This window comes from Takifugu rubripes, chromosome 5 (assembly GCF_901000725.2).
Source record: "Takifugu rubripes chromosome 5, fTakRub1.2, whole genome shotgun sequence".
Classification (NCBI taxonomy): domain Eukaryota; kingdom Metazoa; phylum Chordata; class Actinopteri; order Tetraodontiformes; family Tetraodontidae; genus Takifugu; species Takifugu rubripes.
The window spans coordinates 9,744,524-9,758,328 of NC_042289.1; the positions used below are offsets into that span (position 1 = coordinate 9,744,524).

The 13,805-nt window shown below is 47.2% G+C and overlaps 1 protein-coding gene across 1 annotated transcript; it reads left to right on the top strand.

Moving 5' to 3' along the window:
• Nucleotides 1–790: 790 nt before the first annotated feature.
• ppap2d (phosphatidic acid phosphatase type 2D) lies at nucleotides 791–13,531 on the top strand. The gene is made up of 6 exons (XM_003964739.3): nucleotides 791–1,365; nucleotides 9,226–9,383; nucleotides 9,465–9,751; nucleotides 9,884–9,941; nucleotides 11,625–11,801; nucleotides 12,015–13,531. Exons 1-6 carry the CDS (start codon nucleotides 1,152–1,154, stop codon nucleotides 12,117–12,119), a joined length of 999 nt encoding a protein of 332 aa, XP_003964788.1. The 5' UTR covers nucleotides 791–1,151; the 3' UTR covers nucleotides 12,120–13,531.
• Nucleotides 13,532–13,805: the final 274 nt, after the last annotated feature.

Genomic DNA, 13,805 nt, shown 5'->3' on the forward strand with positions numbered 1-13,805 from the left:
CCCTCACGTGATGTGACTGTATCTGTCCACCAGGTGGCAGTAAAACTCGCAGTACACGGGGTCTTAAAGGCACAAATATTACAATCAAGTAAACTTTCGTAATATCATTTTTAGTAGTTTACGGGACTAAACAAGGTTAAGAAGCCAAGTGCGCTTAAAAATCACAAGTTTTTGATCGAACATATAGCTGCTATAGTCAAGAAATCAATTAATTAGTCATCAATATTGTGGAAAAATCGAACTGCTGATCTGTGTTGGGCCCTTTGCATTTAAAAATAATCCCTGTCTGAGACCATAACAGGATAAAATTACTTCCCCTCCCTCCCTTACAGCAATGGCATCAGTAAAATTCCGAATTTAGTACAATATTACCCATTTAGAATAGGGATAAAAGAAGGAAAGTTGCGCTGATTGTTAAAATATTGTCATAATGTGTTTTTATATATATATTTTCCTGTGTGGATGTGTGCAGACAACATCTGCTGTGCCAATGGGGCTCGAAAGTGGCCCCACGGTATGTAGGACGCGTCCTTCCATGGTGGGATCGCTTTATTGGGTCAGGAGACCTGACTCATAACGTGTTCGATTCAGCACACTTGACAGATCTCTTTTTGTGAGTCCCAGTTACATATTGATTTCGGTTGATTTTTGCCGCGGAGGTTTCCAGAAACTGTCGAAGCCACGCCGGAAGTTCGTCCCCACTGCGACCAAAGTCGATGCTTCAACGCGGCTCCCGGCACCGATGCTTTTATTTTGAAAGTCCCTCAACCGAATACTGCGTTAATGGATTTTAACTTGACGGAGGCATGAACACTGGCTCTTGCGGGACGTTAACAGACTAGAGTTCAACACGCTCCTGGAACAAGTTGGCAGAGACGCTTAACTGGGTTAAAGTTGAGGCGAATGTTTGTGTTTTTGTTGCTTCCTAAATAACAGCAGCCTCTGCTTTGGTGACGGAGGCGCAGCAGAACTTTGCCCAGCGGCTGGCTGACCCGAGTCTGTTCTGCTGCTGTCAAACTTGCTCTGACATGGATTTGCTGCACCGCCGACGGATGAACTAAACCTTTGGAACATTTGTTTTTGGACGACAGCCATTTACAAAGAAGCTTAGTTTGGGCAAAAGCTGCCGTGAACGTCCATTTGCCGAAGCCATGCAAAAGTTGAATTCCACCGGCACCGGCACCTACAGCGACACGCTGCCCCGGGACGCGGAGCTCCAGCTGCGGTTAGCTGACAGCGGAGGAGCCGGAGATGGGAAGGAGAATGGCGCTGGAAAACATTTTCTTGCCAAACCTGAAGAGGAAAACTCGTTTTGCACCAAGAGGAAGATGCTTGTCGGATTGGATGTAATATGTTTGTGTATTGGTAAGGACTTTTTTTTTCCTTTTAAAGTTCCATGTGTAAGTTTTTGGCTTCTGGGCCAAAAGCAAATGCGGCCTTCATAAGTCAATATTGGATATTATTTGTTGTACTGCACCTGGTTGTTTGGTCCTTGATCGCGCACGCGTGTCAACATGCACTGTAACGGATAAAACAGGCTTCCGGAGAAGCAAAGCAGGAAGTTTTATAAAAGGAACCTGGAAAAAAATCAGGTATAAAGTGTGTTTCACGTGGGACTTAAAACGCAGAGTTTTCCTGAAGTTCATCTGTTCCCATGGTAACCCCCCTCCAAAAGGTCTCCAGAGAGGAACGTGGGAATCCGGTTTAAAACGTCCTGTGCTGGTCCTGTCACTGACCCCTTAATCCGGTCTGGTCTGTTGGAACACCAATTAATGATCGTTGTAAGGGTGACCTAGGATTCAGTAAGTTTAACCGCCAACGTTTATAGAATAAACAATGGTAATAACGTGTGTTAGTAACAACTGGGGCCACCTTATAACAAGCTTCTCTGTGGTAATAATAAAAAAAAATCCAGTTTCGCCTGCTGTGGCACCTCCAATATCCGTCTGATATTTAATAAGGCATGAAAGTGAACACTGTTAAATGTCACATGTTGATGATGTCATGTGACAGCGTCAGCATCACCTGAGACTGGTTCTGGCAGACAAACAGATGCCAGCCTCTTCCCCAGCTCAGCCACAGCCAGTGGATCTGCATAAAAACTGCATAAAAACTGCAGAAGCTGCCTCCAGGTTCTGTCCCGATCCACCCCGATTACAGCACCAAACACGGAGGTGCTGACCGTAGGTCAACCTCGCCAGTTCTGAAACTAGGATCTTCAGTCGCCTGAACGGTTCTCTAGTTTTAGACGCTCACCTTGGATTTACAGAGCGTTTCTTTAATGTCCCTATTTACAGTCAATAGGGACCACAGCCCTGTTGAATAACACAGGAAAGTATAACGTGTCGTCACACACATGCTGCTGGAAACACCCATTAGCTGATTGATTACCTACAGATTCCTGGCCCTGCCTGCATCCTGCCTTTCTCTGCTGTGTCGGCCATCAAGGGAGTTAACAGAGATCTGACCTTGACTCATCTGAGGATATGCGTGCTTTACAGTATATAAATATATACACTACTGGAAGCTGCGAAGGGAACAAGGTTTCCCTTAATTGTTGTGATCATTGTGTACCTGTACCTGTACACAATGGGACAACAATTAAGGGAAACCTTGTTCCTTTAATTGTTCCGAGCAGCTTCTGGCTCAAGCCACACATTTGAATATTTGCAGTAAAGTGCAAATATGTACATTTCGTCTAGCGTTATCTTATTGCTCTGGAAGCCAAACACAGTTTTCACTGAGAAACTCTGTCATAAATCCCCAGACAGTTGAACTCTTGCTATTACTCATCTTTACAAGGGCTCATTCAGTGCTGAGGAATTGCGGAATTTTACCCCGAAGCATCCATTACTAATTATGTTATCAGCTGTAGAGAGATTCCAGAGTCCTCATTCACAGTCTGCACATGTGCTGCACCTGATGCGCGGGGGCACCATGACTGAGCATTAGTAGTTTTGAGGACGGGATGAGTGAAATGATGGTGGAAGTGAGCCAAAACCTCAGCGTGGTCAGACTCTTGTGCTCCAGTGACGTGCACGAAGGCGTTGCTGCTCGTGCTTGAGCCAGGAGTTGCTGTGTTTCGCCAGGTACCATCGACCCCTGGGTCTAAAGCCCGGGTCTAGGGTCCAGCTGTGCCAGAGCTCGGAAGTTGTTTATGACATCAGCCCAGCGTGCGCAGACAGGCCCCCCCAGGCTCTGCTGTTGCTCCCCAGGTGGTCCTGCAGTCTTTCACCACCCCAATAAAACCAGTTATTGACTCTTTTAAGAGCAATTGGGAAATAATTGGAAGCAACACTTGAGCCTGCTGTTAACTTATACAGTGGAGGAAGGATATCATAATTACCACTGCGTTTAACCTTCCTGTAAAGGTTAACTGGGAAATGGGTTCATACTAGATGTGTTTAAAATGTGAGACTTAAGAAGAAGAAGCTTTTCTATTAAGGTCATTTCTTGAAACTCTAAACATATATGATTTGATTGGATTTCTGGTTAGTGTTTGTGGTTGTTTTTGTTCCAGCAGCATGAAGCAGCATGCTAGAACCAGAGCACCTGTATCTGCCTCGTAGATCTGACTGGGGAAACGGCTCCATCTTTCCTATCTCTGCTCCTCCCTGAGTTCCTCCTACCTTTTTAGATAAATTCTATTTTGGGACTGAGGTATACCTGCAAGGTCTGTGTGTGTGTGTGTGTGTGTGTGTGTGTGTGTCATGTGGTTGTCTTGTTTAACGGAGAGGATTTATTGTTCTTTCCTTTTAGAAAGGCTGCCAAGTGAGCGAGGCAGCCCCGACGTGTCGCAGCATGTTGGTGTGCGGAGGAAGTTCCGACCGCTGCGTGTGAATTTATGTGTGCGCAGCCACGTGTGTCTTTGTGCATGTGATATTGTGGCTGCTAACGTGGACACCCCCTCTAGGGCTGCCACTTTTGATCAAAAACAGTCTGGAGTTGGGAAGCGAGCAGTAACTCTGCGGCTGACAGGCGGAGCGGCATTAAGAAGCCGCAGTCGAATCATTAGCTAGTAAAGGAAGCGCTGCTATGTTTTCTCCCCTGCTGAAGTTTTAATGTGTCCCGCTCCCCTTTAACAGGACTACAGAGGTTTATCCATTAGCACACGTCTGCATGGGGACGCACATATTGCTGTCAGTAGATCCTCCTCCGCCCATTAGCACAGCAGCATCAGCTTAATGCAGAGTCTAATTTTACCTGAAGGCCGAGGGGCTAGTGAGATCCAGTACTGCTCCAGGGTGGGGGGGCAAATGGGGTGTGTGAAACGAGAGAGGGGGCTTTAGGATATACAGTAGGGGGGTCAGAGGTGAGGTTCAGCAGTGCCTGAGGGAATCCTGTCCACAGCTGTTTCCTCACGTCCTACAGGGGACGTCATTCTTGGAAAGATGTGCAGCAAATAGATTAGAATTTATTTTTAATGAGGCAGCTGGATCTTCTGAGGTCCAGTGGTATTAGCCGTAATGAGGACCAAAGGTGTACGTGGTGCTCTTATCCAGTGCTCATTAACTAGCATGGATTTGGAGAGGTTTCCCACCATTGTCCCGTATCTGTCTGATTCTGGATACGCTTGTAACCCAACCTTGTGTCGGTCAGGCGGAGAGCTAATGACTCCTTCCTTCTATCTGCTCTCCTGTTGGCGCCGCGGCTCAGTCAGCCGTCCTTACGTGTCTTTTATCAGCCTGTCTCATCTCACCTTCTGCAGCCCTCATCACTCATTCTCCTGCTTCCTGCTAATCTAGAACTGAACTCTGATGTGTTCTGCCAGACGAAACGGCCCAACAAAGTCATCCCGTGCACCTCACCTGCTTTCATACTCAGCGTTGCAGCAGTCATCCCGTCTCACGCTAAGCGATCCCTCTGATGTCTCGACCACAGCCCACACATCGTTCTAAGGCAGCCTGCATCCCGGTGTCTCCGCCCTTACCTGTACAGCAGAAGAAAACCACCTGAGAGCGCCTTTAAAGTTTCCAAAACACATACCAGAGTGGCGGGCCCCCTTTATTCCGAGACAGACAGCCCACTTTAGACTTCCCCACAGATGCCCTGAACTCCAGAACAGGGTTCCAGGAAGCAGGTCAGTGGAGTGTGGAGAGAACAGAAACAGCCGTGGGAAGCATGTCTCCACTGGCCAGCTGTGACAGAGGAGGTGCGGACCCAGAACCTGCCTGGGGTGCTCTGTGTCACTCCACACATGCTTGGCGTTGGTTCTCTCTGTAATTTCATTGGTTTTACAACTTGTCAGTGATATTCAGCGCATGGAGCCATATTCATTATTTTAGTCGTTCCAAAATCAGGTCAAAGGTCGGAGCCAGTGAGCACATCAGGGTCGCTGAGCATTCTTGAGATTTAAGATTTTTGTGGCGCCTTGTCTGCTGTGCATTGTTCTTTATTGATTGGCCTCTTTGTGCTGCTATCAGGGCAGACAAAACAGAATATTCCATGAATTATTCAGCCGGTTATGGTTGAAGCTAGAGGTTTGCTGAGCCATCACCCTCATCATCCTCATCTCTTTCAGCTCTTCACGCTGAAGGAGGCCACCATGAATAAACATGCAGACTCAGATTCCAAGATTATTCACACACTCACGTACATAAATAGTAATTGCTTTGGCAGAAGCAAATGGCTGTCAGATATAATCATAGCCTTGGTGTGAATGACTTCACTTCCTGTTGAAATGGGTCTGTCTCACAGTTTTTCTGTTAAATGTGCTCAAACCTGCCTGATGGTTCTTCTCAGACTGCCTCTTCACTCAGGCAGGTGAGGCATGAATGTCTTGGCTAACTTGCTTGACTTTGTAAGACCTGACTCACTGAGTAATTATTCAGTGAATCAAACCAAAGCTTATGTAGACAGAAATTGCACCAATAATCTTCCAGGTTCACCGAGGCCAGCCCCAGATTCGTGCACACGTAAGGCTTTACAGTGCACGCTCCTTTCAATTTGACTTGGCAGAAAACAGAAGGCCTGTGAAACTTTGGAGCATGGAAGGTGGCGAGGGGCCTAGTGAGGTCGGACCACCTCTGAAGGGTGCCGTGGCCGCGCCGCGTCCTGGCTCAGACCTTTCCAGAGCCGCAGCCCCGACGTGGACGTGCGCTGTAATGAATTGCCCCTCCTCCCGTTCTGGTAAAGACCAACGGCGATGCAGCCAACCTTTGCGCGAGCGATGGAGCGGGCCGTGGCCTTGATTGTGGTTTGCCTGTAGCTTTGAAGGCACGCCGCCACACTAATCTATAATGTACGTATGCACGTTAATGTGGGTCACGGACAGCGAGCGTGGCGCGTGGAGCGCTCTACCTCTGTGGGCTTTATTTAGTTAGTTAACTTGCCTTTGAGGTGTTGGCGGTAGTTTGTTTGGTTGTCTATTAGCCTGGCTGCTGTGTATTGGGTTTGTTTGCTTCCCAGTGTGGTTTTGGTGCATATGTGAGTTTAGGTCTGTCCGTGTGTGTGTGTGTGTGTGTGTGTGTGTGTGTGTGTGTATTGAGGGGTATTCTGCTGGTTGGGGTGGGGTCATGTTTACAGAGTGGGTCCCAGCAGAACCTGGATCTCTGACCTTCACATTCCTGAAACACCACTAATTGCCTCCGTCTGCTGTTCTTCGCAGAGGAACCTCTGTCGCATCTCTCGCTCTCTTTTCTTTTTTTTATCATCTCTGGATCACAGCCCTCGCCCCATTTGTCACTAGGTGATTTGAGGCTGTATTGATCAACAGATGTTTCCCAGTGTGATGTCAATGAGTAACAACCAGCCTGCTCTCCTTCCTCACTCCTCTTTTAACCACACTTTTTTTTTTTATTTCCTGTTTTTGGTTGTTGTTCTGTTCTCACAGCTCATTCTGGGCTCCGGCCATAGATGTGTAAATTAGAACCAGAACGGTTTCTCACAGTGAGGCACATATTCCCCCCGCTTTCATTCCTCCTCTTCTCCTTTCTCCCGTTCTCCCTCCCCTCTTCCCCCTTTCTTTCTTTTGACTGTTTGAAAGCATTCCTGCTTTGAGTGTCAGGCCCAGTGAACAGCGCGGTTTTGCCAGGCTGCGTTAGCCGGCCTTCTGCTCCGCCTCCTCTTGCTCCTCTGGCCCTCGCCCTCTCGCTGGCGTGCACGCCTCGGCCAGGTGCGCTGGTTTACTTGCGACCGTTTCTGGGATGTTTGGGGTCTTGTTGTGGTGATGCACCATAGAGTTTGGCAGGGACACAGCTTGTAAGTGTAGATCTTGTAATTTATAGTAGCGAGGTCAAGGTCCATTTGGTGGAAACGTTTATGGGGAAGCTTTGCATACAGTTTTGTTGCTGCAGACTGATCCCTGGTTTTTAGCCATTAGTGCCACATTTGCTTTCATGCAGAAATAGGAAAACATAAGCTCATACTGGCAGGCCCGGGGTCATAAAATAAGCGTCTATCTGGCTCAGCCCTTTATGGCTCCCATTAGTCCCTCAACATGAATTGAAAATTATCCTTTAAGAAGTCGATGTTCCTCTAAAACTCGAGAATGTCTGTAATGGAGAATCTGCCCATTACAGCTCCGTGAGTGCAGCAAAGTATTGATTGTTGCGGTCCGGCCTTTCGGGAATCCGATGAACACATGGGGAAGCCTCCTAATGGATGGTGAATGAAGCAGTAAAACATCTCTGCTCGCCATGGAGACAACCAGAGTTACATCTGAAGAAATTTACTGCTCAATAAATGTCAAGTGCCGTACTTTATTGCGCAACATTAGAGCCAAATCTCAAAACACAATCAAAAGCGCATTTCGCAAGGAGACGTTTGCAGCGACATGTGAGGGTTTCACATTTTAGCATCTGTACACAACATGAACACCGGGTTGGTTTTTGCTGTGTGTAGAAAGGGAAGCATCTTAATTCGATGATTGTGATCTGCAGGTGGGAGGTTTTGTCTCTCTTCCGCTTCCCTTAGCAGCATTGTCACTGCAGCACATTTGCCTGCAAAGTGCTTCCATCTCTCTTTCCTTGCCTCACCGTCTCACCAAGGCCCCTCTGATCTGGGCCTTATCAGTGTTTCGTCTTTCTGCCAGGACGGCGTGACTGCAGGTCACAACCGCGCCCTCCCGAACACCTCGGGATATTTCTCCATTCGGTGTGTTTGCATCTCTGCTGCATGGCCCCGGCTGTGTTCTTTGCTCTTAGATTCTACAACGAGTGAGTGAGTCTGAGGAGGGTGTACGTAAACGTAATGCCAAAAATAAAGTGAAGAAGTGAGCACATCTTCACATGCACCTAGTTAGATGCTGAAAAACATGTTTTGCCTGCCATTGTTTCGGAGGCTGAGTGTTTAATTGTCTCTGAGTCCCTTAGGCCTGTTCTTAAGTCTGTATCCTGTGCACTATTCCGTCACGTAGCCAGAGAATCTCTGGAAGGAACCCTGTTTTGTCCTGGACACGCTCCAACTAACCAGAGGGGATGACAGGAAAAGGCATTGGTTAATCATTAGTCCAAGTCCTCTCTGCATTCCGTGGGGTGACAAGAGGACATGGGATAAGGGACAGTGGAATGGAGCTGGCCCAGTTTAAACAGTTGTTTTTCAGTTTACAGTGCAATACAAAGTAAAATACTTATAGCTCAACCCTGGGGGGGGACACGACCCCTCCGTCGTACCTCGTTAATATGACCCAACTTTGGTCCAAATACAGTTTACAGCAGCTTAACATAAAACCAAAAATCTATCGATGTGTAACGGCAATGACTAGCAAGTTTCGCAGCCCTGGACTCCCGTTGACCTGATAAAAGCCTTCTTTTAATTATTGACCAGCTTGGAATGAGAACAAGGGCACATGTCGGAGCATTAAAGTCGAGTCAGATTGATTGAACTTCACTGGCTTCCACTGTTTAATGGAATCCAGCGTCTGACGCGGTGTTTTTCTAACCTTTGTGCGTGACATCCTGCCTCATATGTTCTTCCTCCTTCTTCATTCTAATTCGACGCTGCCACACTCCTCTCCCCGTCTGTGCCTGTCATCTCCTCTCCCCGATCCTCTCCTGGAATCGTGTGCGGAATGCTTCAACCCGCGGGAATCTGGAATTCATGTCATGACTGACACTCTTTAAAGCAGCTCCCGCCGCGCTCCTCTTAGACCGGAGCATCTCTGTATCTCGCTGATCTCTTCGTTGCACATACCACAGACATTCATCAAGCCATCTTTTGTTTTTACCCGCACACCCCCCCCCCCCCCCCCCCCCACCCCTCCCTGTCACCTATACATTTCATCAGCCTCCATCCCATTCTTTGCCTGTGAGCTGAAGGCAGTGACTCCATACCGACGGGGCTTCTTCTGTGGAGATTCCAGCATCACCTATCCCTACGTGGAGAGGGAGGCCATCCCCGACGGCCTGCTCATTGCTGGCGGTATAGTCATCACTGGACTAACGGTGAGACAATGATGGAAGAAACGCTGTGTCTTTGGCCAGCTGTTGCCGTAACTGTGCACTTTCTCGTCCTTTTTCTCGCAGATTGCACTGGGTGAATGTTACCGGGTCCGATTCCGCGGCGTCCACTCGCGGGCCTTCGTTCGGAACCTCTACGTGTCGTGCCTGTACAAAGAGCTGGGCAGCTTCCTGTTTGGTTGCTGCGTGGGCCAGTCTCTCACCAATATGGCGAAGCTCAGCGTGGGACGCCTGCGACCCAATTTCCTCTCCGTCTGTAATATCACGTATGCGTCCATCAACTGCGCGCCCGGCACCTACGTGGCTCAGGCCCCCTGCAGGCAGCCTCAGCAGAAGCTGGTGGAGGAAGCAAGGTGTGTGCTTTTGTGAGCTATAGTCAGGCCTGTTTACTAAAGGTGCAGATTTACGTTTTTAAGTTGGCATCTTGCAGATGTGCTGATGTGTAACTCCCTGCATCATTGTGTTTTGTCCATGCTTTCTTTCAGAAAGTCCTTTTTTTCTGGCCACGCCTCTTTTGCGATGTATACCATGCTGTATTTGGCAGTAAGTCACACCTTCTTATCAATAGACCCTCACAAACCAGGAGAGGCACCTTTGTATTCACCTGATGTTTGTCCTTGACCACTTTATCCCTTCCGGGGTCACGGCGACGGTGCTGGAGCCTATTCCCACTGCATATGGGCACCCCCCTGGATGAGTCGCCGGCCCCCAGCATTTGGGGGTTTTGGTAACCTGCTCAAGAGCATCTCGGCAGTGCTTTGAAGGTGTCCTGGCACCTCCTTCTCCTACTAGAACACCTTCCATGTTCCACCCTCCACTTCTCAGCCCAGTCCTCATTATCTGATGTGCTGTGGAATTACTTTGTTATTGTCATTTTACACCTCCCACTTTTGATTATTTGAGACCAAATAAAATTCCCCAGAGGCAGAAACCCTCGCTTTTACCAGATAATTAAAAAGAATGCAATGCCAGTTGATGCACAGGCTATTAAATACTGTAGGTTTCCATTTCCTGACCAGGAGGGAGGAGAGCTTCAAGTCTCCAAAGGCATCAAAATGAAAGCTGGTGAAACTGACAGACAGGGGGGATGGGGAGGGGAGGGGGGGGGGGCAGCAAGGAAGAATGTTTTCCGTGGGGAACTTGAATAGATGAAGGGAGTAAGGAGACAGAGGAAGCCTTGTTATGGGTCTGTGAGAGGAGGGTTGAGGGTTTAATGTGCCTGCTGAGAGATCGACAGGCTTCTTTCAGAAAGAGACACCCTCTCATGCCCCCCCCAACCGCCTCCCCCAATCTCTTCATCTTTTTTTTTTTCTTTCTTTCACACTGCGATGCCTAGTGGCCACTGGTGCATTGTGGGAAAGAAACAACAGTTTCAGACAGGAAAACAAATTTGTTATCATGCTCATCATGCATTTCACATCATTAAATCTGAGGTAACTGACACTTTGTTTGCTATGTTATACGAGCATAACTTGTTTAATATGTGAACATGCAAATGAGTTAGGAAAATGAAACATTATCTTAGGAGTGTCCAGATCAGCTGCTCTCTGGGGTGAAACAGACAAAGAAAAGCCAGGGAGAATACAAGGATAAAGTGCTGCTGGAGAGTGAGAACTGAAGTACTGAGGTACTTAATTGTTGTGAGAAAATACAGACTCAGTTTGTTGCCAGCTAGAATTAGATCATCCTGTAGAAGACCCGGAGAGTTTTGTCAGACCTGTAGCTACATGCCTCCCAGACTGTGGCCAGCTGCTTGTGTTTAAGGCAGGAAGGGTGACACCTGCATTAGGGGGGGGCTTCGCCTCCCTGCAGGAATGTGGCCCGCATGCTCCCCTGTGTCCGATGGGTCCAAACAGAGCACCTGCCACCTCTTAGAGCAGCATCACACTTGCTTTGTGACTCCAGCTTTGCACCAGGCTTCAATGTCCCACTGGTGCAGGAGATGAACAAAAGGAGGAAATGGGGGTTTGATGGCTTTGATGGACCAGTGCCAAGCTTCAATTTCCCTTCTTGGTAGCAGAGAGGCCAGTGTTTTGCCTAAAGGTCTCTGTCTTTGCTAGTGTTAGCGTAGCGTTAGTGTATGCAGGGTCAGCATTGGTGGATAGAATAAAAAGATAGACAGTATTAACTGACTCAACATGCACCTTTTTAAAACGTTAAAAGCAAAACCAAAACATGACATCATATTTTAATCGTAAGGCTATTAACACATCCCTTTTTTTGCAGTTTTACTTGCAGGCGCGGCTGTCGTGGCGCGGAGCACGCCTATTGCGCCCACTCATACAGTTCCTCTTGGTCATGATTGCCATCTACACTGGCCTGACCCGCATCTCTGACTACCGTCACCATCCGTCTGACGTCCTTACGGGCTTCATCCAAGGGGGGCTCACTGCATACTGGGTGGTACGTTCCAAAACGCACTGTGTTAAAATAATGTTTATCTCCGTCTTCACAGGATTTGTTTGGGTGTGACCTCTGTTAACTACGTTAGCTTAAACAATCGGCCTCTTGCCTCTTTACCTCAGACTGATCCTTTGTGGCGTTGATAAACAGTGAACAAATGATGCTGTGTGGTCTGTATATGTTCCCTGACATGTTTTCTGCTTCTGCCTGCAGGCCTTCTACATCTCCTCCATGTTTAAACCCTGCACCCGTCCAGACCTGTCTCCCACTAGCACGTCTTTGGAGAGTCCATTATCAAGCCAGCAAACAGTTTGTTAGCAGGCTCAAGCCATTATTCCAACAATCATCGGGATAAGACAAATGACAGAAAGACAGGGAGAATTAGATAGCAAAGGAGAGAGGAGTAGCGTCCGTCTGGACGTAAGGGAACCGCTCCAATTACGTGAAAAAGTACAATCTAACATGCTTGCTCTTTTAGGCGTAATAATATGGATGCAGACATTCACACAGAAAGCTAACAGGCTCAAACATTTACACGTGAAATAAAAAAGAAGCACATTTTGACTCAAAGTCGAACCCGTCCAACATAAAGAACTGCATAGTTATATAGCTAAATAGTTATTTTTATAAAAGTGTGTGTATGTGTGGGGAAAAAACGTTTCTTTTTAACGATTGTTAGAAGCTGCTAATGTCGATAGTTTCCACGTTGAACTCATTTTCTTGTGTGATGGTAGCTTGTGGTCACTGTATCCAGTTAGCCGACAGCACAAAGCTGGTCACTCTTCGGTTTGGGGCGAGGCAGGGAGAGATACCATCAAGCTGTTCTTTGTTTCTGATCGTCTACGCAGCTCAGAAAGCATCGGCCAGCAGCTGTGAACTGAACCAATCAGACCTCAGATGTGAAGACTGTTCTGTTACAGCTGCTATGAGGAACAAGCACTGGCTTCAACTTCTCGCCATCTTTACCTTCAGTGGCCCGATGAGCCCCTTTTGTAGTCACACTGCTCTGAATCAGTTAAAACCTTATATGTGTATGACCTAAAATGTATTTATACTGTATTACAAAGTTATCCCCCACTTTGTTTAACTAGGAAGTGATGCAAAAGAGTCTGATTGTTCGCCCTCACCTCGACTGTCTGACCTAACCACTCGTATCAGAGGTAGAGATTTGACTGAATTTTGTAAACTTTACCCTTTACGCCCCCCTTTATACTCCGAGCTGCACCTTGATTACAACCACTCTGAGAGGACCGCCGGTCTGGCGGCCCTGCTCTTCATCTTCATTAATAGCACTTGAACCTTTATAATGGAGCATTGTAATTATAATCGACACTATATTTTATCACAAGTTTGAATAATCAGTGTTTATTTTTTATTAATGCCAGACTTATACACTACAACTGTTTTTGTTTCCTTGTCTGAAATGATAAATATTCAAATTGAATGTAAATAGCTCTTCCATTTTATAAACCACGCAGAGTTTCAAAAGTATTAGTTCCAGCGTCGGACTGTTTTTATTAAGCGTATGTGTTGACCGTTGAGTTGATCAGGTACGGAGAGTTACTGTTCTGTCTGTTATAACTATTAGACTGAGCCACAGATATTATCAGAAAGCTATATTTTTGTGTTCCCAATTACTGTTGTTTGTTTCTTCTGTCTGTGAATGCCACAAAGGCTGAAATAACCACTGTACTCAAGAAACCAAACCAATAAAATGAATGTTGACCATTTTTAACTTTCCATTTTCTGTGTCCTCTTCTACACAGAAGGGGGAGGGGTGAGGAACGCAGTCGTGGCATTAAGAGCTGTTATGTTTCATAATACTGTAAGAGGATCCGTCCTTCCTGAGCAGCACATGGCCCCATGTGACAGCTCCTCATCCTTCCATGAGGGCCTCTTTGTTACTGTCTCACGTTTGGGTTTGTTTGAACAAGCGGAGCGACAGGTACAACGGCGCGCTTGCACACCCTGTCAAACATGACATCTGGTTTACACCGCCGCGCG

Coding starts and splice junctions, on each gene's coding strand:
- ppap2d (XM_003964739.3), top strand. CDS start 1,152: ATGCAAAAGTTGAATTCCACCGGCACCGGCACCTACAGCGACACGCTG. Junction 1,366..9,225: donor TGTAATATGTTTGTGTATTG/GTAAGGACTTTT, acceptor ACATTTCATCAG/CCTCCATCCCATTCTTTGCC. Junction 11,802..12,014: donor GGCTCACTGCATACTGGGTG/GTACGTTCCAAA, acceptor TTCTGCCTGCAG/GCCTTCTACATCTCCTCCAT.